This window comes from Chiloscyllium plagiosum, unplaced genomic scaffold (genome assembly GCF_037043375.1).
Source record: "Chiloscyllium plagiosum isolate Xiang-an unplaced genomic scaffold, Cpla_swu_hap1 HiC_scaffold_12, whole genome shotgun sequence".
Taxonomy (NCBI): Eukaryota; Metazoa; Chordata; class Chondrichthyes; order Orectolobiformes; family Hemiscylliidae; genus Chiloscyllium; species Chiloscyllium plagiosum.
In genome coordinates this window covers 21,627,119-21,646,971 of record NW_028270150.1, presented here as the reverse complement: position 1 = coordinate 21,646,971, position 19,853 = coordinate 21,627,119, and the positions used below count along the sequence as shown (strand labels likewise).

The 19,853-nt window shown below is 42.7% G+C and overlaps 1 protein-coding gene across 1 annotated transcript; it reads left to right on the top strand.

Annotated features, from left to right (window-relative positions):
• The first annotated feature begins 574 nt into the window (after window positions 1-574).
• Window positions 575-18,551, top strand: LOC122554845 (uncharacterized). The gene is made up of 5 exons (XM_043700191.2): window positions 575-702; window positions 4,464-4,601; window positions 5,481-5,635; window positions 10,440-10,702; window positions 13,963-18,551. Exons 3-4 carry the CDS (start codon window positions 5,492-5,494, stop codon window positions 10,686-10,688), a joined length of 393 nt encoding a protein of 130 aa, XP_043556126.2. The 5' UTR covers window positions 575-702; window positions 4,464-4,601; window positions 5,481-5,491; the 3' UTR covers window positions 10,689-10,702; window positions 13,963-18,551.
• Window positions 18,552-19,853: the final 1,302 nt, after the last annotated feature.

Sequence of the window (19,853 nt, the reverse complement as noted above, 5' to 3'; positions counted from 1 at the left end):
TCCATGCTGATCCTCCCTCTCTCTGACATCTCTCCTGTCAGAACTTGCGTTTGATTTTTCCTATTTTGCCAAGGGGTGTTTATGGGGATTGTTGGAACAGCAGCCTTAAGCTGGGATAATCTGTTGGGTTTATAGATAGGTTGTTATTCTATATTCTGTTCTTTTGTGTTTCATTCGGTAACCTTGTAAATAAATTCTGTTTTGTTTAAAACTGTGATTTGACCAGCTGCATCGCTCCTGGAATATCCGTGTTATATCTGCTTAAACAACTAGCAAATTTTGGGTCTGGGCTACTTCCTTGAAACGGTTGACGGGAGTCTGTCCTGGTCCATAACACAGCATCCACAGTTCTTTTAGTTTTTATTAAGCACACTCTGCTGTTACCCACCAAACATCAGATAAGAAATAGAGGACTTGCATAGCAATGGTCAAAATATTTAGTTCCACTTAGAAATATTTCTATCATTTTGGACTTTACTAAAGGGGTTTATTCCTTGTGCTTATTTGCAGACGATGGATACGATGTTCTATAACAGCTATGAGGAGAAGATACGTCCTTGCATTGATCTTATCGACTCGCTGAGAAGATTGGTGTGGATAAGGATCTGGCTCTTCCAGCCATCGCTGTGATTGGAAACCAGAGCTCTGGGAAGAGCTCAGTATTGGAGGCACTGTCCAGGGTGTCACTACCCAGAGGGAGTGGTAAGATAACAGCGATGAACAACATCAATCTAGTGCCTGTACTAAATATCTCAAGGAATGTTATTTAAAATAATTTGAGACTGAGCAGCATAAGAGAGCAGTAATACATGAACTTAGGAGTGAGGATTTGAGGAGGATTTTGAGGAAGGGAAGATTGAAAGTGAGGTGAAGGAGAGGTTTAAGGAAGGGTTTCTAGATTTAAGGCCTCAGCAGCTGAAGGTACAGCCCCAGTATTAAACAATTAGAATCAGGGATATTCAAACAGCCACAATTAGGGGAATGTGGTTATCCCCAATTCTATAAGGCTGAAGGAGGTTGCAGAGACAGAGGGCAAGGCTCCAGAGAGATTTGAAAATGAAGATAAACATATTTTCATGGGAAGCTAGTGTGGGCCAGTAACGATAGGGGTGAAGGGTGAACAGGATTCAGCGTGAGCCGGGAGAAGTTGAATAAGTGGAAGGTAGGTAGTCAGAGTGCTTTGGACTAGACAAATCTCAAAGTGAAAAAGACATAGATAAGGGAGTTAGCAGCAGAAACAGAGTTGAACATTGACACAGAGGTCATAAAATCCTTGCAGTGCAGAAGCAGACAGAAGAATCCCTGAATTGAGTCCACACTGACCCTCCGAAGGGTATCCCACCCAGAACCATCCCCCTGCCCTATCCCTGTAACGCTGCATTACCCATGGCCAATCCCCCCTAAGCTGCACATCTTTGGATTGTGGGAGAAAACCAGAGCACCTGGTCGAAATCCACACAGACAAGGGGAGAGTGTCCAAACTCCTCATAAATAGTCGGCTGAGTGTGGAATTGAACCTGGGTCCATAACACTGTCAGGCAGTAGTGTGAACCATTGAGGCAGGTCAATGCAGATGCTCTTGGTGATGGCTTGGATGTATTGTTAGAAGCTCAGTTTGGAATCCAAGCATTGGAACACCAACTTGAGGAAGTTTAGCTTCTGCTCAGGAATAACCCTGGGGGAAGAATGAGCTGCACTGTATCTGTACTCATCCTCAGTCAAGGGCTTGAGTAACAGAGTCAACAGCCTTGGTTGGAGAAAGTGACCTCTGTCTCCTGGCAGCCACTCTTGCAATGCATCCAGCCCTTGAAACAAACTAAAATCCCGATAGGTATCAAGAATCATGGCAGCTTCCACAAGACTTGGCACAAACCTCTAAGACGTGGTAGTGATAATACAGTTGACTTGGACATCAACAAAGTTTATCCCTTAATGAGTTCCACCCTGTTACAGTATAACACTCTCAGCATGACATATGTACAGTCTATAGCATCATGCCCCCATTGGTGAAGTCCATTACCCGAGCCGCAGCATTGACGTGGTCACAAGTTGCATCAGTGAATCTGGGTCAGGGATCGAGAGATTCTGCAGAGAGTCCCTGTTGATTATGATAATGTTCAGAGCAGCTTTCACTTTGACAGCCACCAGGCTAGGATGCCCCCACCCCCACCCCAAACCCCTTCAGATGGAATATTCTGCTCCCACAGATGTCACAGTTCCGTGATGGTGTCCCAGGGCATCCTTACTCTGTGGAGGCATTGTGCCTTCCTCATTTGGAGGGACTTGCATTAAGGGTGAAGCACTCTGCGCCTCCTGAACTTCCTCTGCATCCTGATCAGATCTCTTTATGTGGAGGCTGTTCGGCGTCCCCCTGAGGTTGCTCCTGATCCTGAGCTTGCTGGTGACTTTCAGTCTCCTCAAGTTCTCTATGCCAGTTTTGTATCGAGGCAACAGTGATCATAATATCTGCTGTTGCTGAATCCACTCAGGATGTGTGCAATGACCATACATGAGGAAAGCACATTATTCCTTGGTTTCCTCGCTTTATTCCAAAGGCAGTGAAATTAACCGGGGTTGAACATTATTAAAGGTTTTCAATGTGGAAAGCTACTTTTCGTTCAGCGCTTTTTTTTTCTTGTTATTTGTCGGAGGAGAATTTTTCTTAGTTTGGGGCTGCTCTTCACTTTATAAATAGCATTTTTAAAAATTGGATCAGTAACAGCTTCTTGTGTTTTTCTGTATGAGAGAGAGAGGTATTAGTCACTTTTCCAGGACAGCTTTGCAGCTTTTAGATTGGTGTAGTTGAAACATCTGCTTTAAACTGAGGTAGACTGAAGGATCATTGTTAGAAAAATAATTTTTCACAACTGGCTCAGTGCATTCACCATTTCAGCCTTTTGTGCACACTTCCAGCTGTCAAGACCAACCTTCAATGCCTTCCTGCTGCCACCAAGTAGGCTGTGGTTTAATATCTGTTAGTCCACATCACATACTGCAGGTAGTTATGTTCTGTTGAGTCATAAAACATTATTTTCAACATTAAGACTGTGACATTGCAGACTTACACAGATTAGGCTGGGTCTATGCTTATTGTTGTTACTGTTCATCGCACACAATCTCCCAATACATAGATAGAGTGACTGAAGGTGAGGCAGGTACCTTTTATATAGGAATGTCACATGTCATGCCAATGTCTTATACATACAGGCTTGTTAGATGTAGAATCAGAGGTGTGACAAGTTGCTATAACAATTCAATTCTTTCTTTCAATTTTATTATCAGCCTTTAGCTGCTGTACCAGAATTCCTGAGAAATATTCTTTCAGAATAGCAGTTGGCCATTTTGCCTCTTGAGCCCTTTTGATTGTTCTGTTAGGTTGTGACTGAATTGCATCACAAATGTCCCTTCCCACCTTGGTTCCATTCTCTCTATGACATTGTCAAACATAGGTTGACCAATCTTGGCAACTTTGCACTCAACTTTTGAGTCACTGAGTACTTCCTAAAACATTCCTGAACAACCACGCTCTCATTTTAATGTTCATGGACTCCCTACAGTATGGGAGCAGGCCATTTGGCCCAACAAGTCTACACTGGCCCTCTGAAAATATCCCATCCAGACCCATCTCTATTGCTCTACTTTTCCTCTGACTAATGCACCTAACCTACACATCCCTGAACACTCTGGGCAATTTAGCTTGGCCAGTTCACCTAACCTGCACATCTTTGGACTGTGAGAGGAAACCCACACAGACATGGGGAGAATGTGTAAACTCCTCACAGACACTCACCTCAGACTGGAATCAAACTTGGGTCCCTGGTGTTGTGAGGCAGCAGTGCTAAACACTGAGCCACCGTGCTGCCCAGTTAGTGATATGTTTCCAACTCATTCACCAGAGGAAACTGTTAAATCACCCCCAGTCAGGGAATCTCTACAGTAAGGAAAGAGGCCAATTGGCCCATCCAGTCTGTACTGACCCTCCAAAGAGCATTTCACCCAGGCCCCAGATTTACCAAAGCTAATCCAACTAACCTGCACACCACGCACTCAAGGGGAGAACTTGCAAACTCCACACAGTCAGTCACCCAAGGCTGGGTTCAAAGTTGGGCCCCAAGGCATATAAGGTAGCAATGCTAACCACTGAGCCACATTGGCTGCCACAAAGGTTTCTCCACTAAGTCCTTTTGATCCTTCCTCTGGAATTCTAAGGAACCAGTGAGACTTCATTTGTCGTTTCTTCATAATTTTGTGACTTAGATCACAAGGTCAATGTGACTCCACACCTGTACCCTTTGAAGTTGTGGATGGCCTGCAGTTAATAGTTCATGGGTGCCAGCGTACTGAGAGCCAACCAATTTTTCTTGGCTCATTTAAATGTGGTCTGTACTTTGCATCTACCTGGCAGTTTCATGTGACTGTAATTCACTTGAAATGATGTGGTCCTTTCCATTATTTCACACCAGGTATTGTTACCCGGTGTCCTCTTGAATTGAAGCTGAAGAAAGCCAAAGAGGACAATGTGTGGAAGGGCAAACTGACGAATGAATATTTTCAAGTGGACCTGACAGATCCATCAGAAGTAGAGAAAGAAATCCAGGCAGGTACCGTAAAACTCAAATTCATTGCTGGCTTTCACGCTTCATGTTTTATATAAAAATAACAATAATGTTTTAGAGGTTAAAGCGACAAAGTCTTTTGTTATCAGGACAAAAAGATCAACAACAGAAGATGCTGAAAAGGCTTAGCAGATTAGGAAACATCAATGCAGAGATTTAGAGTTCACTGGTGACAGAATTGTAATCAACCAGAAACTGTAACCTCATGGCCAAACATGTCCCCCTTTCTGCCATTACTATTAAGCCAAACCTGGTTCAATGAACTGTGCAGTATCAGGCAAACCTATACATGAGATGTCAGCCTGGTGAAGTGACAACACAAGATTACATTCATGCTAAACACTGGAAGGAGCATGCAATAGACAGAGCTGAATGAACGATAAACAAAGCCCTTTGATCCACGAGCAGTGGGTAAGATGTGAGCTGAGCAGTCCAGCTATATCCAATCATTAATGCTGATGGATAATTAAACAACTAAAAATACTTTGGTGCTGAACAAACAGCGGGCATGTACAATGTACACTCAAGGTTGGAATTTGCACTTCGGTCTTTATTTGGCAATGTACTGAGGGGGCGGGGAGAGAGAGGAAGGGGTAGGGTGGTGTCCTCCTTAGTGCAAACTAGGATTGTTTAATGTACAAATGTGTCATAACATCATCTGGATTAATGACACCATCTGGATTAACTTGACTTGATGGCAATCAAAATAGTCCACCGTTCTTATTCATTCACCCTCCCAAAGGAAAAAGAGGTTTGCAAACATTTCTATGTTCCTTTGTCAGGACCCAAACCTTATGTGGGAAGATGACCTCCTGATGTGGTAAATGTTTACAATTCTCTGACTCTGTTTTCACATCTCTCCAGCTCAGAACATCATGGCAGGTGAAGGATTGGGAATCAGTCAAGAATTAATCAGTCTGCAAATTGAATCTAGCAACGTTCCTGACCTGACGCTGATAGATCTACCAGGAATTGCCAGAGTAGCCATCGGGAACCAACCAGCAGATATTGGTGATCAGGTACAGAGCCAGACTTGTGGAAATATGAAGCATCCATTTTAATATTCAACATGTTCTTGTTCTCAGCAGATTGAAGATCTCTTTAAGAATTAGATTTTCATTGTCTGGTGTGTCTTAAATACAGCAAAGATCATTTCATACAAGCTCTGACTAGCATCTCATATTCCGATCCATAGAAACCTGAGCTCGTTCAACATTCTGCTGCTGTTATCTTAATTCACACCAGGTCACATTCAGCAATAAACTCTCCTCCCGCCAACCTCTAAGACTTAGGCGTCCAGGTGAAATGGCGCCCTGTGTCTACTCTGTGCTCCTTTATCTCCAGTTGCACCATTGGCAGTTAGCGACGACCTCCTTCCATTCTGTGCAGCTTGCCATTGAGAAACGACGGGCTTATGCCCGAAACGTCGATTCTCCTGTTCCTTGGATGCTGCCTGACCTGCTGCGCTTTTCCAGCAACACATTTTCAGTTCTGATCTCCAGCATCTGCAGTCCTCACTTTCTCCTCCATTGAGAAACGACAGTCTGCCTTTAGGATTTGGAGGTCCCCTTAGTCTGTCCAGTCAGCCTTCCAGCACTGTGAGTGACATTGGGATTCTCAATGCAACCAGGCAAGCAAAGAGGCACCATAATGTTTCTGTGCTAGAACATAGAACATAGTAAATACATCACAGAACAGGCCCTTCGGCCCACGATATTATGCCGAAGATTATTCCTAATCCAAAATAAAATAATTTAACCTGCGCACCCCTCAATTTACTGCTGTCCATGTGCATATTCAGCTGTTGCTTAAATGTCCCTAATGACTCTGCTTCCACCACCACCGCTGGCAAAGCATTCCATTCTGCGTAAAGAACCAACCTCTGATGTCTCCTCTATGCCTTCTTCCTAATATCTTAAAACTATGACCCCTCATGCCAGTCAATCTGCTCTGGGGAAATGTCTCTGGCTATTGACTCTATCCATTCCTCTCATTATCAATCAGGTCACCTCTCTTCCTCCTTCTCTCCAGAGAGAAAAATCCAGGCTTAGTCAATCTCTCTTCGTAAGACAAGCCCTCCTGTCCAGGCTGCATCCTGGTAAACCTTCTTTGCACCCTCTCCAAAGCCTCCGTATCTTTCCTATAATAGGCCGACCAGAACTGGACGCAATATTCCAAGTGTGGTCTCACCAGTGTCTTGTAGAGCTGCAGGAAAACCTCATGGCTCTTAAACCCGATTTCCCATTAATGAAAGCCAAAACACCATATGCTTTCTTAATAACCACTTGGGTGGTAACTTTGAGGGATCTATGTACTTGAACACCAAGATCCCTCTATTCCTCCACACTGCCAAGAATCCTGTCTTTAATCCTATATTCAGCATTCAAGCTCGACCTTCCAAAATGCATCACTTCGCATTTATTCAGGTTGAACTCCATCTGCCATTTCTCAGCCCAGCTCTGCATCCTGTCTTTGTTGCACTGCAGCCTGCAATAGCCCTTCATATTGTCAACAGCACCTCCAATCTTTGTGTCATTGGCAAATTTACTAACCCACCCCTCAACCTCCTCATCCAAGTCATTTATAAAAACTACAAAGAGAAGAGGCCCAAGAACAAAGCCCTGTGGGACACCACTCACCACTGACCTTCAGGCAGAATACTTTCCATCGACAACCACTCTCTGCTTTCTGTCAGTCAACCAATTCTGAATCCAGATAGCTAAATCTCCCTGTATCCCATACTTCCTGACTTTATGAATGAGCCTACCATGGGGAACCTTATCAAATGCCTTGCTGAAGTCCATATACACCACATCCATTGCTCTACCTTTGTCAACCTGTCTCGTCACATCCTCAAAGAACTCAATAAGATTTGTGAGTTATGATCTTCCCTTACTAAGCCATGCTGACTGCCTTTAATCATGCTATGCTTTTCCCAATAGTGATAAATCCTATCCCTCAGAATTCTTTCCAAAACCTTGCTGATCGCAGAGGTAAGACTGACTGGTCAGTAATTGTCAGGGATTTCCCTATTCCCCTTCTTGAAAAGAGGAACAACATTCACCTTCCTCCAATCCTCCGGTATGACTCCCGTGGAGAGTAAGGAAGCAGAAATCTTCGTCAACGGCTTAGTAACCTCCTTTCTCACTTCCCAGATCAACCACTTCCCGATAAATCTGGCCTGCCCCTGGGGACGTATCAATCTTAATATCAATCTTTTGCCAAAATTTCCAGCACATCAACGTCATCAATCTTGATCTGTCCAAGCCTGTTTCCCAGTTCCTCAAAATTCTCATTCACAGCAAGGTCCCTTTCCTTAGTGAAAACTGAAGCAAAAAACTCATTTAGGGCTTTCCCTATCTGCGCAGACTCCACACACCATTTCCCTACAAGAAGGTCAAATGGCAAGAAGCAAGGGGAGCCTCAATCTTGAGGGTATTCCAAAAGAAACCATGTAGGGCTGGAATTATATGGCTGTGCTGAAATGGATCCCAATGGCAGTGGTGGTTCAAACAGAATCATTGTTACATACAGTATAGACCAGTGATGATCTGACCTGGAGGAGTCACTCCGAACAACTGGTCACCACGCGTCACCAATAGAGGCAGGAAGTCCCTCAGAGCACCGAGCCAGTCCAGATGGGACCCGGGGTGTCGACCAAGCCATGATTCTCTATACCCAGGGAGGACAACGACCACCCAGCGTCACAGGTCAACACCAGCCAATCAGAGAGGAACGTATCTGTGGAACCATAGGAGCTTCCGGAAGCCCAGGTGACTACGCTAGAAAAGGTTCCTGAGACAGGGAGACAGTCTTCAAGGAATCACCATCCCCTGAGAGACTGACCATGTCAATACAAACTACAGAAGGGCCAATTTTGATTTTCTTTGTAAATATTCCTGATAATGTACATATATTAGCTACAATGCTTATATAATAGTTGTAATTGTTGAATGTTTATACATAGTGTTAAGGGGAGTGTTCAAATAAAGGCAGAAGGTGTTATATATGCAGCTGGGTTTGTGCTGTCTCTTTTAAGACAGTGAATTAGGTGGCCTGGAGGGGGAGCTAGTGGGGCAGTCTAGGATCGACTGTGGTGCTGAGAGGACACAGAGTGAAGTATTCCCTGTTCAAGTTCGACACCTTGTGCTTTATTTATGGTTCTAGTGAACCACAGAATAAAGTGGTGAGATGCCTTCTTGAACTGCTGCAGTCTATTTAGTGTAGGTGCGCCTACGGTGCTGCTCGGGAGGATTTTCCAGGATTTTAGTTCCAAATCAGGACATTGTTTCCAAGTCTCACAATGAGGAAAGAGAATCTGCAGGGGTCGTGCTCCCACGTATCTGCTGCCCTCATTCTGTTAAGTGACAGAGGCTGTGGGATTGGGTCGAACTATTGAAGGAGCCTCAGTGAGTTACTGCAGTGCCTCATGAGGGTGATACATTCTGTGCATTGATGGTGAAGGGAAGGAATGTTGAAGGTGATGGATGGAGTGCCAGTCTTGTAGGCTGCTTTGTTATGGATGGTGTTGAGCTGCTTGAAGCAGAGAAACAAAGAAAATAGGAATAGGCAATTTGACTCCTTGAGCCTGCCTTGCCATTCAATATTATCATAGCTGATCATCTAACTCTGTACCCTGTTCTCATTTTGTCCCCATTGTCTTTAATCCCTTTAGAGGGACATAAGCTGAAGCCTTCACCTTCTGCCTTCTCCCAGTCCAGTCATTGTAAACATCAAGAGTTGCTGCTTCATTTTCTGCACTTAACAGGATAAAATCAAGGTCTATGCATCCTGGTCTTGTATAATAACCCTTTCATCCATAGAACCATGCTGTTATCAGATACATTGCCTTATCTAATTACTTAGACAAAATGGAGATGACTGGGTATATCAAATCTGGACTGAGAAATTGGTGCTTGATGTCATGTGGTTTTTGATATGTTTGCCACAGAAACTTGAGTTCTCGTTGAGACAGGTGTCTGGAAGTTTATTAACAACTATCTGTGTTTAATAGTAGAACATCCCAGACTGACATAAACAGTCTGAGGTATAAATATTTACAATCAACCACTTCATGATGCAGATGGGACTTTAAACCAGAGCTTCTGGCTCAGAGGTAGGAACAGTACCATTGAGTCACAGGAGTCCTCAGTCTGTGTTAGATGCTTAATTAGAAACTATTATAGACAGAGCTCACTGAATACAGAAAGCAGATTGGCTATCTGCTAACCAATGGACCGTGCAGGAAGTAAGATTGAAATCTCTTAAATTAGAGCATCATAAGGGCTCTAATAAGAGCTCGAATAGAGCACCAATGTATCATTACATTGGAAAGGGTGCACAAAAGATTTACAAGCATGTTACTGAGAATGGAGGGTTTTAGTTATAAGGAGAGGCTAGGTAGACTGGGACTTTTTCCCTGGAGTATAGAAGTTGATGGGTGACCTTATCGAGATCATGAGGGACATGGATTAAGGTGAGAAGGGAAATATTTAAAAGGGACCTGAGGGGCAACTTTTTCACTCAGAAGGTGGTGTGTATATGTGGAATTAACTGCCAGAGGAAGTGGTTGATGCAAGTTCAGTGGCAACAGTTAAATAACATTTGGACAGGTACATAAATAGGAAAGGTTTAGAGGGATATGGTCCAGATGCAGGCAAGTAGGACTAGTTTAGTTTGAGAAACCTGGTCAACATGGACAGGTTAGGCCAAAGGGTAGGTTTCCGTGCTGCATGACTCCATCTGTCAGCTTGCTTCATTAAAGGTACAATGCCTTCCTGAAAATGATGCAATAATACAAGAGTGACGTCTTGTTGTTACCAGATAAGAACTGAAGACCTAAAGAAACAACAAGAAAACCAGGCAAAAATGCAGCTGCAAATTCAATTCAAGATTGAAAATGTGATGTATGTGCAAGACAGCATCTACCGTGAGAAACTGATCAAAAAAAAGTCTGAAACCAAAGAATTGGTAACTGCATTAGCCAAAGATTACTTTGAAGATTCTATTCATTTGGATTTTCAGTTTTGCCCAACAATGATGCCTCCATCGAAGAAATGGCATTGCATCTGAAGACATACTACAAGGTGAGTTGGAATGGATATTCTAGACTGTAGGTAGTTAAAACAGCCTACCTGCTGTTTTATGGTTATTTAGTTCCAAGTGACATCCCCAATGTAAGTGACATGACATGCAATAACTGGAAATGTTGATTATGTAGAACTATTTTTTGCTATTAAAAATCCTATATGCAGCAATATAAAGAGTAGCCAATTATTCAGAAAGATATTACAGTAAAACATCTTAAAAAAATAATTCTTGACGGCCTTTGATATTCAATTGCGATACCATCACTGAATGCCCCACTATCAACATCTTGGAAGTTACTATTGACCAGGTGCTGGGCTAGACTAGTCATGTAAATATAGTGGTTACAACCGCAGGTCAGAGGTTAGGAATCCTGCAGCAAGTAACTTGCTCCTGTCAAGAGTCCTCACTTTCCTAGGTGAATGCAGCTCCAACAACACTCAACATGTTTGACACCATCCAGGACAAACCAGTCCCACAATGTGATTGGTACTACATTCACAAAGATCCACTCCCTCCACCATTGATGCTCAATAGCAGCAGTGTATAACATCTTACAAGATGCACTACAGAAATTCACCAAAGCTCCTTAGGCAGAACTTTCCAAACCCACAATCACTTTCTTCTAGAAAGACAAAAGCAGCAGACACAAGGGAAACCACCACATGCAATTTTCCCTTATTAGTAGTAAGCCACTCACTATTCTGACTTGGAAATATGCTGCCGTTCCTTCACTGTCGCTGGGTCAAAATACTGAAACTCTCCCTAATGGCATTGTGGGTCTACCTGTAGCACATGGACTGCAGCGGTGCAAGAAGGCAGATCTTCACCAGCTTCTCAAGGGCAACTTTGGACAGGAAATAAAAGCTGGTCCAGCCAATGATGCCCACACCCCAGGAGTGAATAAAAATAATGCTAGCACGATATCACTTGGTAACAGTAGTACTAATGAGAAACTCAGATAATTTCCTGTAGATATATGAGTGCAGGACATCTCAAAGAATGGTTCAATAATAGAAAACATGAGGCAGGTCAATAAGAACTGACTAACTAATAATAGATTTCATGGAATGAAACATTTTTCAGTGACTGGAAAAAGGGGAAATAGAAAGTAGCAAGTCCCACAACTGTGAGATCTGTAGTGTGATGGGCAAAAATAATGGATGAGTGAATGAGTCATAGTGAGGCTACAGTGAGTGGGAAAGTAATTTAGATGATGTATAGAAGACTTGGGAATCGATGACAGGAAATTTTTAAAAAACTTAACACAATGACTAAGTCTGGTTGAGAATCCACTAAACCTAAGGTTGTATGTTAAGTTCAATATGTTCCAAATATGTGGGTGAAGGAAAAGATGCATACTCCCTACCACTGGGATCGTGTGAATGTTGTTTAGGGATGGGATTTCCGACTTTGCTCAAGGGTCATAGTAGCAGAGCCAAAAAAAGCACAAGGAAGTTTCTGCTGTGCTCCTGTTGGTTTAAAATTTATGAGAACATAGAATCTTCCTGGTGAAAAAGATGAGCATAAAGTTGAAAAAGATGAGCATTAAGTTTCAAGTGCACTTCAAAATTGGCTTAGTTGTCTTTCAATGGCTGTTTGTTTAGAATTTCAACAGACTGGCATTCAAAGTTCCAGTAACTCTATCATGGAAAAGTTGATGGTTTAAACAAAATAACAGTTTATCCTTTCATATAAATTGGTGTTCCCTTATCTCAAACCTGCAAGATGTTGATTTAATGGGGTAGAGTTCCACAGGGATTGTTCACCAGTACCCTGCCTTATGCTATATGCACGCTGACACACAGACATAGACACACTCACTCACACACACTCACGCACACGTTCACCTTCACACTCTCACATAGAGCTGAATCTTATTGACAGTTATGGTGGGCCTGAATGCCCAGTCCACTCTGCCATGGCCATTATCGGGGTTGCCATTCTTATTCAGTGGCCATCAGGCAGTTACTGAACTGTGTTGGGTCTCCCATCTCCTCAAGGCTGCAGATCCTGTCTCCAAGAGTTGCAATCTCAGAGACAACTGTTCAGTCTCAGCACCGCCACTCGGAATGCTGGCTATATTTGGCACTGCACCTAACCAGAAGCAGCATTCTGGATGCCCGCACTGGGAACTAGGTAAATTGAGTAAGGGTCATCTGGTCTAGTCGGACAGGCCTTGATGAAAGGAAGTGATGGTAAGAGAGGGCAGCAGGGCAAGAGTTACATAATGGAGGACCTTGTTGGAAGGCGAGTTTCTTCCATAGGACCACAAAATATTTCAGAACTAGGCCATTTGGCCTATCGAGTCTGCTCTGCTGTTTGATCATGGCTGATGTTTCTCAACCCCATTCTCCGGACTTAAATCCCAAGCTGCTCAAGAACCTATCTATCTCTGACTTAAATACACTCAATAACTCTGTAGGACCATCTGGCTGAAGAAATTCCTCTTTGTCTCTGTTCTAAATGTTGACCCTTTACTCTGAGGCTGTGCCCTTGAATCCTAGTGTCTCCTACCAGGATGAGTACCTTCTCCATAACCACTCTATTCAGGCCCTCACGGTATTCTGTAAGTTTCAATTAAATCTGCCTCATGCCTCTAAATTCCATAGAATACATGGGTCACAGGGAACCTCCCTGAGTTCACAAGATGGTCATCAGGTATTATTGAATAGTCTCCTTAAATGTAGTGACCTCACACCCATTATTAGAATGGCAGTGGTGATGGGAAGGCACAATAACTGGCCCTTAATTGAAAGGTTTCAATTGAATTCTGGATGGGAACATGCCATTAATCTTCCGCAGAGAATATCATAAATTTGGGAATGTGGCAGGCACTATGCCTCAGGCCTCTCCCACCACCTGCCTCCTAGTCCTCTGGCACCATTTGCCCTCCAATCCACTTCCATATGTCCCACTGACTTCCGCCCGCTATCTCCATTATTGATCCATGAAGGTAGTAGTGAGTGACGACACTGGGTGATGTAACAGCTTAACATTACAATACCAAGTCATTAGTATCTGCACTTGTAGATTAATACATAGAAGTTAAGTTGAAACTTACTGTATTTGCCCTCCCAATCCCACTGGTAGTCACTTCCTATTCTAGCAACCCAGAAACTCTGCCTTTGCTGAAATCAGTCAACTCAGAATAGAGCAAGGACCATACACTGAGACTTCCCATTCTATATGAACCAGAGAGTTTACTGAAATTAATTTGCGAGCCAGTTCATGTTTTATTACTGTTCTTTTTCCTCAGGTTGCAACTAATCGATTGGCCAACCAGATTCCCCTGATAATAGGCTATTATATTCTGCAAGAGTTTGCCTCCAAGTGCAGATTGAGATGCTTCAGCTTTTACGGGAGAAGGATCACATTGACGAGTATCTCCATGAAGAGAGATGCATTGCTGAGAATCGGAAGACCCTCAGAAATAAACTGGAGCGGCTGACACAAGCTCATGATCATCTGTCCAAGTTTTATTGAATTTAATTGGAAATCAAGAAGTATTCCAATTTGAACTTTCTAACCTTGATGATGTGACGGAGAGCCAGAAATTATTGATGCAAAGAGCAGTCACACTACTCATTGTAGAGTATGGAATCGATTGCATTAGCAAACTGGATTAGAAGATTTTGTTAGGAGCAGCAGCACATTGATGAACCTTCTTTATATGTGTCTCAATGTCCTTTTTGGTCTGCTATATATTACACTTTTAACTCTTTATGCTGTCCAAACTGAGTTGGTGCTATCTTTTTGAATTCCAATTCTTCCTGATGACCCTTCTTAACTTTATGTTGTAATTAGACATTTTACTTTGCATTTCCATTTCCCTCTTCTTTTCATTGTATCACAGTCAATATCTTAGTTTCTTGTGCATGTGAGCCATTGTGGAGCTTTTGAAGGGGGTTAAAAAAAAGTCTTAAAGTCTTCATCCTGTTTCTTTGGGAGCTTACATCAAAATATACTAACTTGGCAGAGAATGTTCTACTTGCTTGTCAATATTGTACACTGAAAGGAGAAAATATCAAAACATATGTTTACGTATCGAGTCTTTTATATAAGTAAAGGAAGAGGATCTGCAGTAGACACCAGAGTTTAGGTTCTGGATTAGTGGTGCTGGAAGAGCACAGCAGTTCAGGCAGCATCCAAGGAGCTTCGAAATTGACGTTTCGGGCAAAAGCCCAGTTTAGGTTACATGCTTAGCTTACACTGGGATAGTAAAGGTCTGATTAAATTGTGAGAAACCCCATCAAATGCCATACTGAGATGTATCATGCCAAATATCCACGAACACCATCAGAAATGCAGAGCCTCTTTCTCGCAGCCAAGATCGAGCAATGGGAACAAATCGGCAATCTTCCTCGTGATTGGTCACCAATGGCTTAATTGGGCACTGACTGGAATCTCCATGCTGCAGGCCAGTTAAAGAGAGGGGCGGCTCTTCAGTCTTCTGAGGCAGCAAAGAGACCGAGAGGGAAGGAAAACATATTTGCCCTGCTCAGGTCAGGCGAGAGAGTCCCCTTTGATCAGAAAGGGGCTGCTGGAGCAGCAATTGTTGCCAGAATAACCCTTCTTTTGACCACAGAGCTGACTAATATGGCACACTCACCACCTGTACACCCTCAGCAAGCCGTTGGAAGGTCACCTTGATGCATCTAAAACAGCTTACCAAGAGAAGGGCTGCCAGTTCGGAAGAGTTACACCATAAATGTGGGCAATCTTCAATGCCTCACAAATTACAATTACAGATCATTTTTAACATTCCCATTAAGTACTAAAATAGTCTGATCTTCTGCAAAAATGCAATTGTCTTCAACTTAGTGACATGCTGGTGAATATTTAAGAATTCTAATACATGTTGCTGTTGTTATGATCCCAGTGATGGTTCTACTGGACAAGTCAGATCCCGGAGAGAAACCTGGCATGGTATGTTTTGTTTTTGCAATTTGATAACTAGGGCTGTCACTGAACACACTCAAGGCTCCGAATGTAAGTTTAACAATAGAGCATAATTTTTGTACAAAAGAAAGAAAAACAAGCATGCGTATGTGTAAATACCTATAGATTTTCTCATGAAAATCAAAACAAAAATTCCAGCCCTTTTTCCAAAATGACATCTTTTGCAAACACTCCACTCCAGTGAAATATCACTCCTATTTTCACTCTAATCTCTGACTTGAAAATGTTGCAAATATCTTCTCTCAGCAATTTTCTTCATATTCACCAAACAATAGCAAAAATGCAAAATGAATACCACTCTTTAATCGAATGTGCAAACTATTCAAAATGAAACAAATGAATTAACCATACACATACAGGTTAATGGGTATGATCTTATAGCCGTTACAGAAATATGGTTGCAAACAGATATAAGCTAAGAATTAAATATTTAAGGGTATGTAATTTTTCAAAAAGACAGACAGGAAGAAAAATGTGTATGTAGTGATTGTAACAAGGTCAATCAGGTAGACCTCATATAATATGAGTTCCTGATTGGGGCTGGTAATCTGGTGCAATCAGGGAGTCTTGGCTGACAGATATCAAGATGAGTGTTGCATCTTGTGTCTTTCACCGTGTCTCACACCTGCACACACACAACATTGGTGCTGGGGAAAAAATAAGCACTACCACAGTTAGGCGGTAGTGAAAAAAAAGATGAGTGGTTCCCCAGTGGAGGGCTCTCTACGCGGGAGTCCTCTCTCTTTCTCTCGGGGATCTTAGGTGCTGCACGCAACGGTCCCCTGCAACCGCAGATTGCGGTGGTTCACAGACTCCCAGCCCAACTGTTTGTTCTGTGGTGCTGTGGAGTCCGTGGACCATGTATATATTGGGTGTGGGCGTTTGCACTCCCTTTCTTATTTTCTTAAAAACCTCCTTCTCTGTTTCTGGTTGCACTTCAGTCCCACGCTCCTGATCTTTAGGCATCCAGTGTGGAGGGGTGGGGAGGGTAGGTCAGAGGATCTCCTCATGCATCTGTTCCTGGGCCTGGTCAAACTGGCCATAAACAGGTCCGGGCAGCGGGCAGTGGAGGGGGACATTAGGGATGATTGCCTGTCCCATTTCCGCGGTTATGTCAGAGCCCAGGTGTCTCTGGAGAAGGAGCGTGCGGTGTCCACCAACAGCCTTGAGCTGTTCAGGGAGAGGTGGGTACCAGGGGGAGTGGAGTGTTTTATTTCCCCCTCCAACTCTATTTTGATTTAATCCCTGCCCTTCACTGTTTGATCACACAGCATTTCCCCTTGATGAGAAGGGCACTGCTTGTTACTGGCCACTCGGGTGTTTCCTTTCTTCCTGGTGGTGGAATACAAATAATGATTTAGGCACTCATTGTTCTTCACTGTGTCCTACACCTGCACACACACATGACATGGGTGCTGGGGACAAATAAACACAACCGCGCTTAGGCAGTGGTGTGCAGAGAAAAAATTTTTAAACACGGAGAAAAAAGAAAAATAATTTTAAAAATAAAGAGGAGTGGGATAAGGACAGTCCATGTTTAAAAGACACAAAATGACCGACAAGGGTTAAATAAAATGATGTGGCCTATTCCAGCTTTAAGACACAAAATGGCCAACAAAAATAAGCAAAACAGCCTGTATACACAGTGAAACATAATGGGAACTTTGAACAGGACAATTCCAAGGTCAGCAATGGGCTCCTCCAAGAAACAATCCAAGATAGTTTTGATAAGAGAGAGTGAGAGAGAAAGAGAGAGAGCCTGTCTGAGAGAGGTCACAGCACAGAAACAGATAATAGTTTTAAGTATAGCCTTGCTGTAAATCTATAATAGTGAATAGACTAGGTTCTTTCTTGATTATATGTTTTACTGAGATATGTTTCTTGATTAAACTTAAAATTATAAGCTATAAGTATTAAGCTAGGCTTGAGCAGAGTTTTGTAGAGGAATAAAATGGTGCTATTTTCTGAGTGTGTAGATTGGAAGAAGCAAAATCGGGTGTGGGAGTTACATGTTACTGAGGATTATATCTGCAGTAAATGCCATTCATTGTGAATCCTATCAAATCAAATGGATCGGTTGGAGTGACAGTTAAAGGCAATGAGGAATTTACAAGAGCAAGGGGGTGCGATAGAAGGCAGTTGCAAGAAGGAAAAAAGTCTCAGATATGGTCGCTTAGATGGGTTAACTCCAGGAAAGGTAAGAGAGGTAGGCAGGTAGTGCAGGAGTCTTCTGTGGCTATCCTCATTTCAAACAAGTATGCTGTTTTGAAAAATATAGGCTGTGATGGATTCTCAGGAGAATGTAGCACAAACAAGCAAGTTTCTGGTATCGAGACGGGCTCTAATGTCATGAGGGGGTGTCACAAAGCTGGTTCTTTTTTCTAAAAGCTGTTCCATTTCTCAATGATTCTTTGTCCTTGACTTTTTTCAGAGGGGTCATAAATCAACTCCAGTGCCAATTAGACTGGTTTGGTACAGAGATTTTTGGTATTAAGAGGTCTTTTTACTTATATGTAAACCGATGAGACTTCGGATCAAAGTGATTATGTTTTAGAAATAACCTGTAGAATGAAAGGGGAATGGTCAACTCTCTCGCTGGGCAGTTCAGTTTAGTCCAGAACCAGTTGGGAGTTCAACAATGAGCTGTCTGAAAACAGGCTCTCTCTCGCTCTCGCTCTCGCTCTCTGTCTCACTCTCTCTCTCTTTCTGCTTTTCTAACTTCAACCTGTAACCAGTTGTTCCATTTACGCTGTTATTCAAGAGGTTTTGCTTATTGGGATTGTTGTGTATTTCGGAACAGCATAATTGGATAGACTGATTTCTGTAGGAGATCTTTACTCTATTCTTTGTGTTGCATTGTGTAATTTTATGAATAAATATTTTGTCTGTTTTAAAACCTGGTTGTCAATCTAGCTAGCTTACTCTGGGTATTTCTCACTGTGCACTTACTGAAACAAATTGCAAAACTTTGGTCTGGGTTGCCTGCTCTGCAATGTTTTGAGTGGTCTGGCCTACTCCATAACAGATCGGGGGTTCTGCTGGATTTTAAACAGTGAGTGGTAGGTGCTAGTGTCTTTATTTCAGGTGTTGGTTTGGTTTGGTAGACAAAGCTTGGGTTAGTTATGGCTCTTTCAGTCACCAAATGTTTTCTGGAGGTGGATGCAGTGACTTTGGAAGTTTTGCAAAAGGTGAATAAGACCAAGCTGCAGGAATTAGCAGACAAGCTGGGGTTGGAGCTGCCTCTTTCTGCGAGGAAAGGAGAGATAAAACTTGCTGGAGAAACCATCAGAATCTATAGAGATGGTAAAAATTCAATTGCAAATGAAGCAGCTTGAGTTAGAGGTGAGAGATAAGGCAAGGACAGCAGAAATAAAACAATTTGAGTAACGATGAAAAGCAGAAGAGAGGGAAAAAGAGAGAGCAGCAGAAGAGAAAGACAAAGAGGGAGCAGTAGAACAGAGAGAAAAAGAGAGAGCTTTTGAACTTCAAAAACTAACACTTAAAAAGGAAAGTCAGCATAAAAGGCTGGAGATTAAGGCAGAAGATAACCTTAGCGAGGAATTCAAAACTTTACTGCCTGAAGTAATGTGAACTCATGTGGAAGAGCAGAGAGTCAGAACAGCAAGGTTAGCAGCTGAAGTGGCTGATGATTATGAGCTGGTCCATAAAACACGGTTTGGCTTCCAGAATCAATTTCAGTCCATGAGGGATAGAAATTCAGGCAAAGAGAAATCCTCACATAGAAAGGGAAAGGTAGATCTCAGTGAAGATCAGAAGGATAATTTACCACAGGGTAAAACGAAACCCTTGAGGGGGACAAAGAAGTTAAAAAGCTCTGGTGTTTTCATTGTGATAAAGTGGGCCACACAAAATCACAGTGTTGGTGGGCTAGGAGAAAGCCAGATGTAGGAAAACCAAACAAGCCTGGGAGTTTTGTTGAACTAGTAACAAAAAGCACAAGGGAAGATAGACAGCTGCCTCAGAGTGTACAGATGATCAGAAGTTGGTTAAGGAGGAAGTGCCAGGCTTGCTTAAAAAAACATACATGCAAGGATAAAGTTTATTCACATAGGCCAGGAGTAGCAGGTAAAGAGGTTACAGTATTAAGGGACACAGGATCCTCTCAGTCTGTAATGCTGAAGGATGAGTAGATATGTACTCCTGAGAAACTATTGCCAGAAACAGGAA

What these genes read in the sequence shown, in the direction of transcription:
- LOC122554845 (XM_043700191.2), top strand. Translation starts at nt 5,492, where the DNA reads ATGGCAGGTGAAGGATTGGGAATCAGTCAAGAATTAATCAGTCTGCAA. An exon ending in CAGCAGATATTGGTGATCAG is followed by an intron (nt 5,636 to 10,439) that starts GTACAGAGCCAG and finishes TGTTGTTACCAG; the next exon opens with ATAAGAACTGAAGACCTAAA.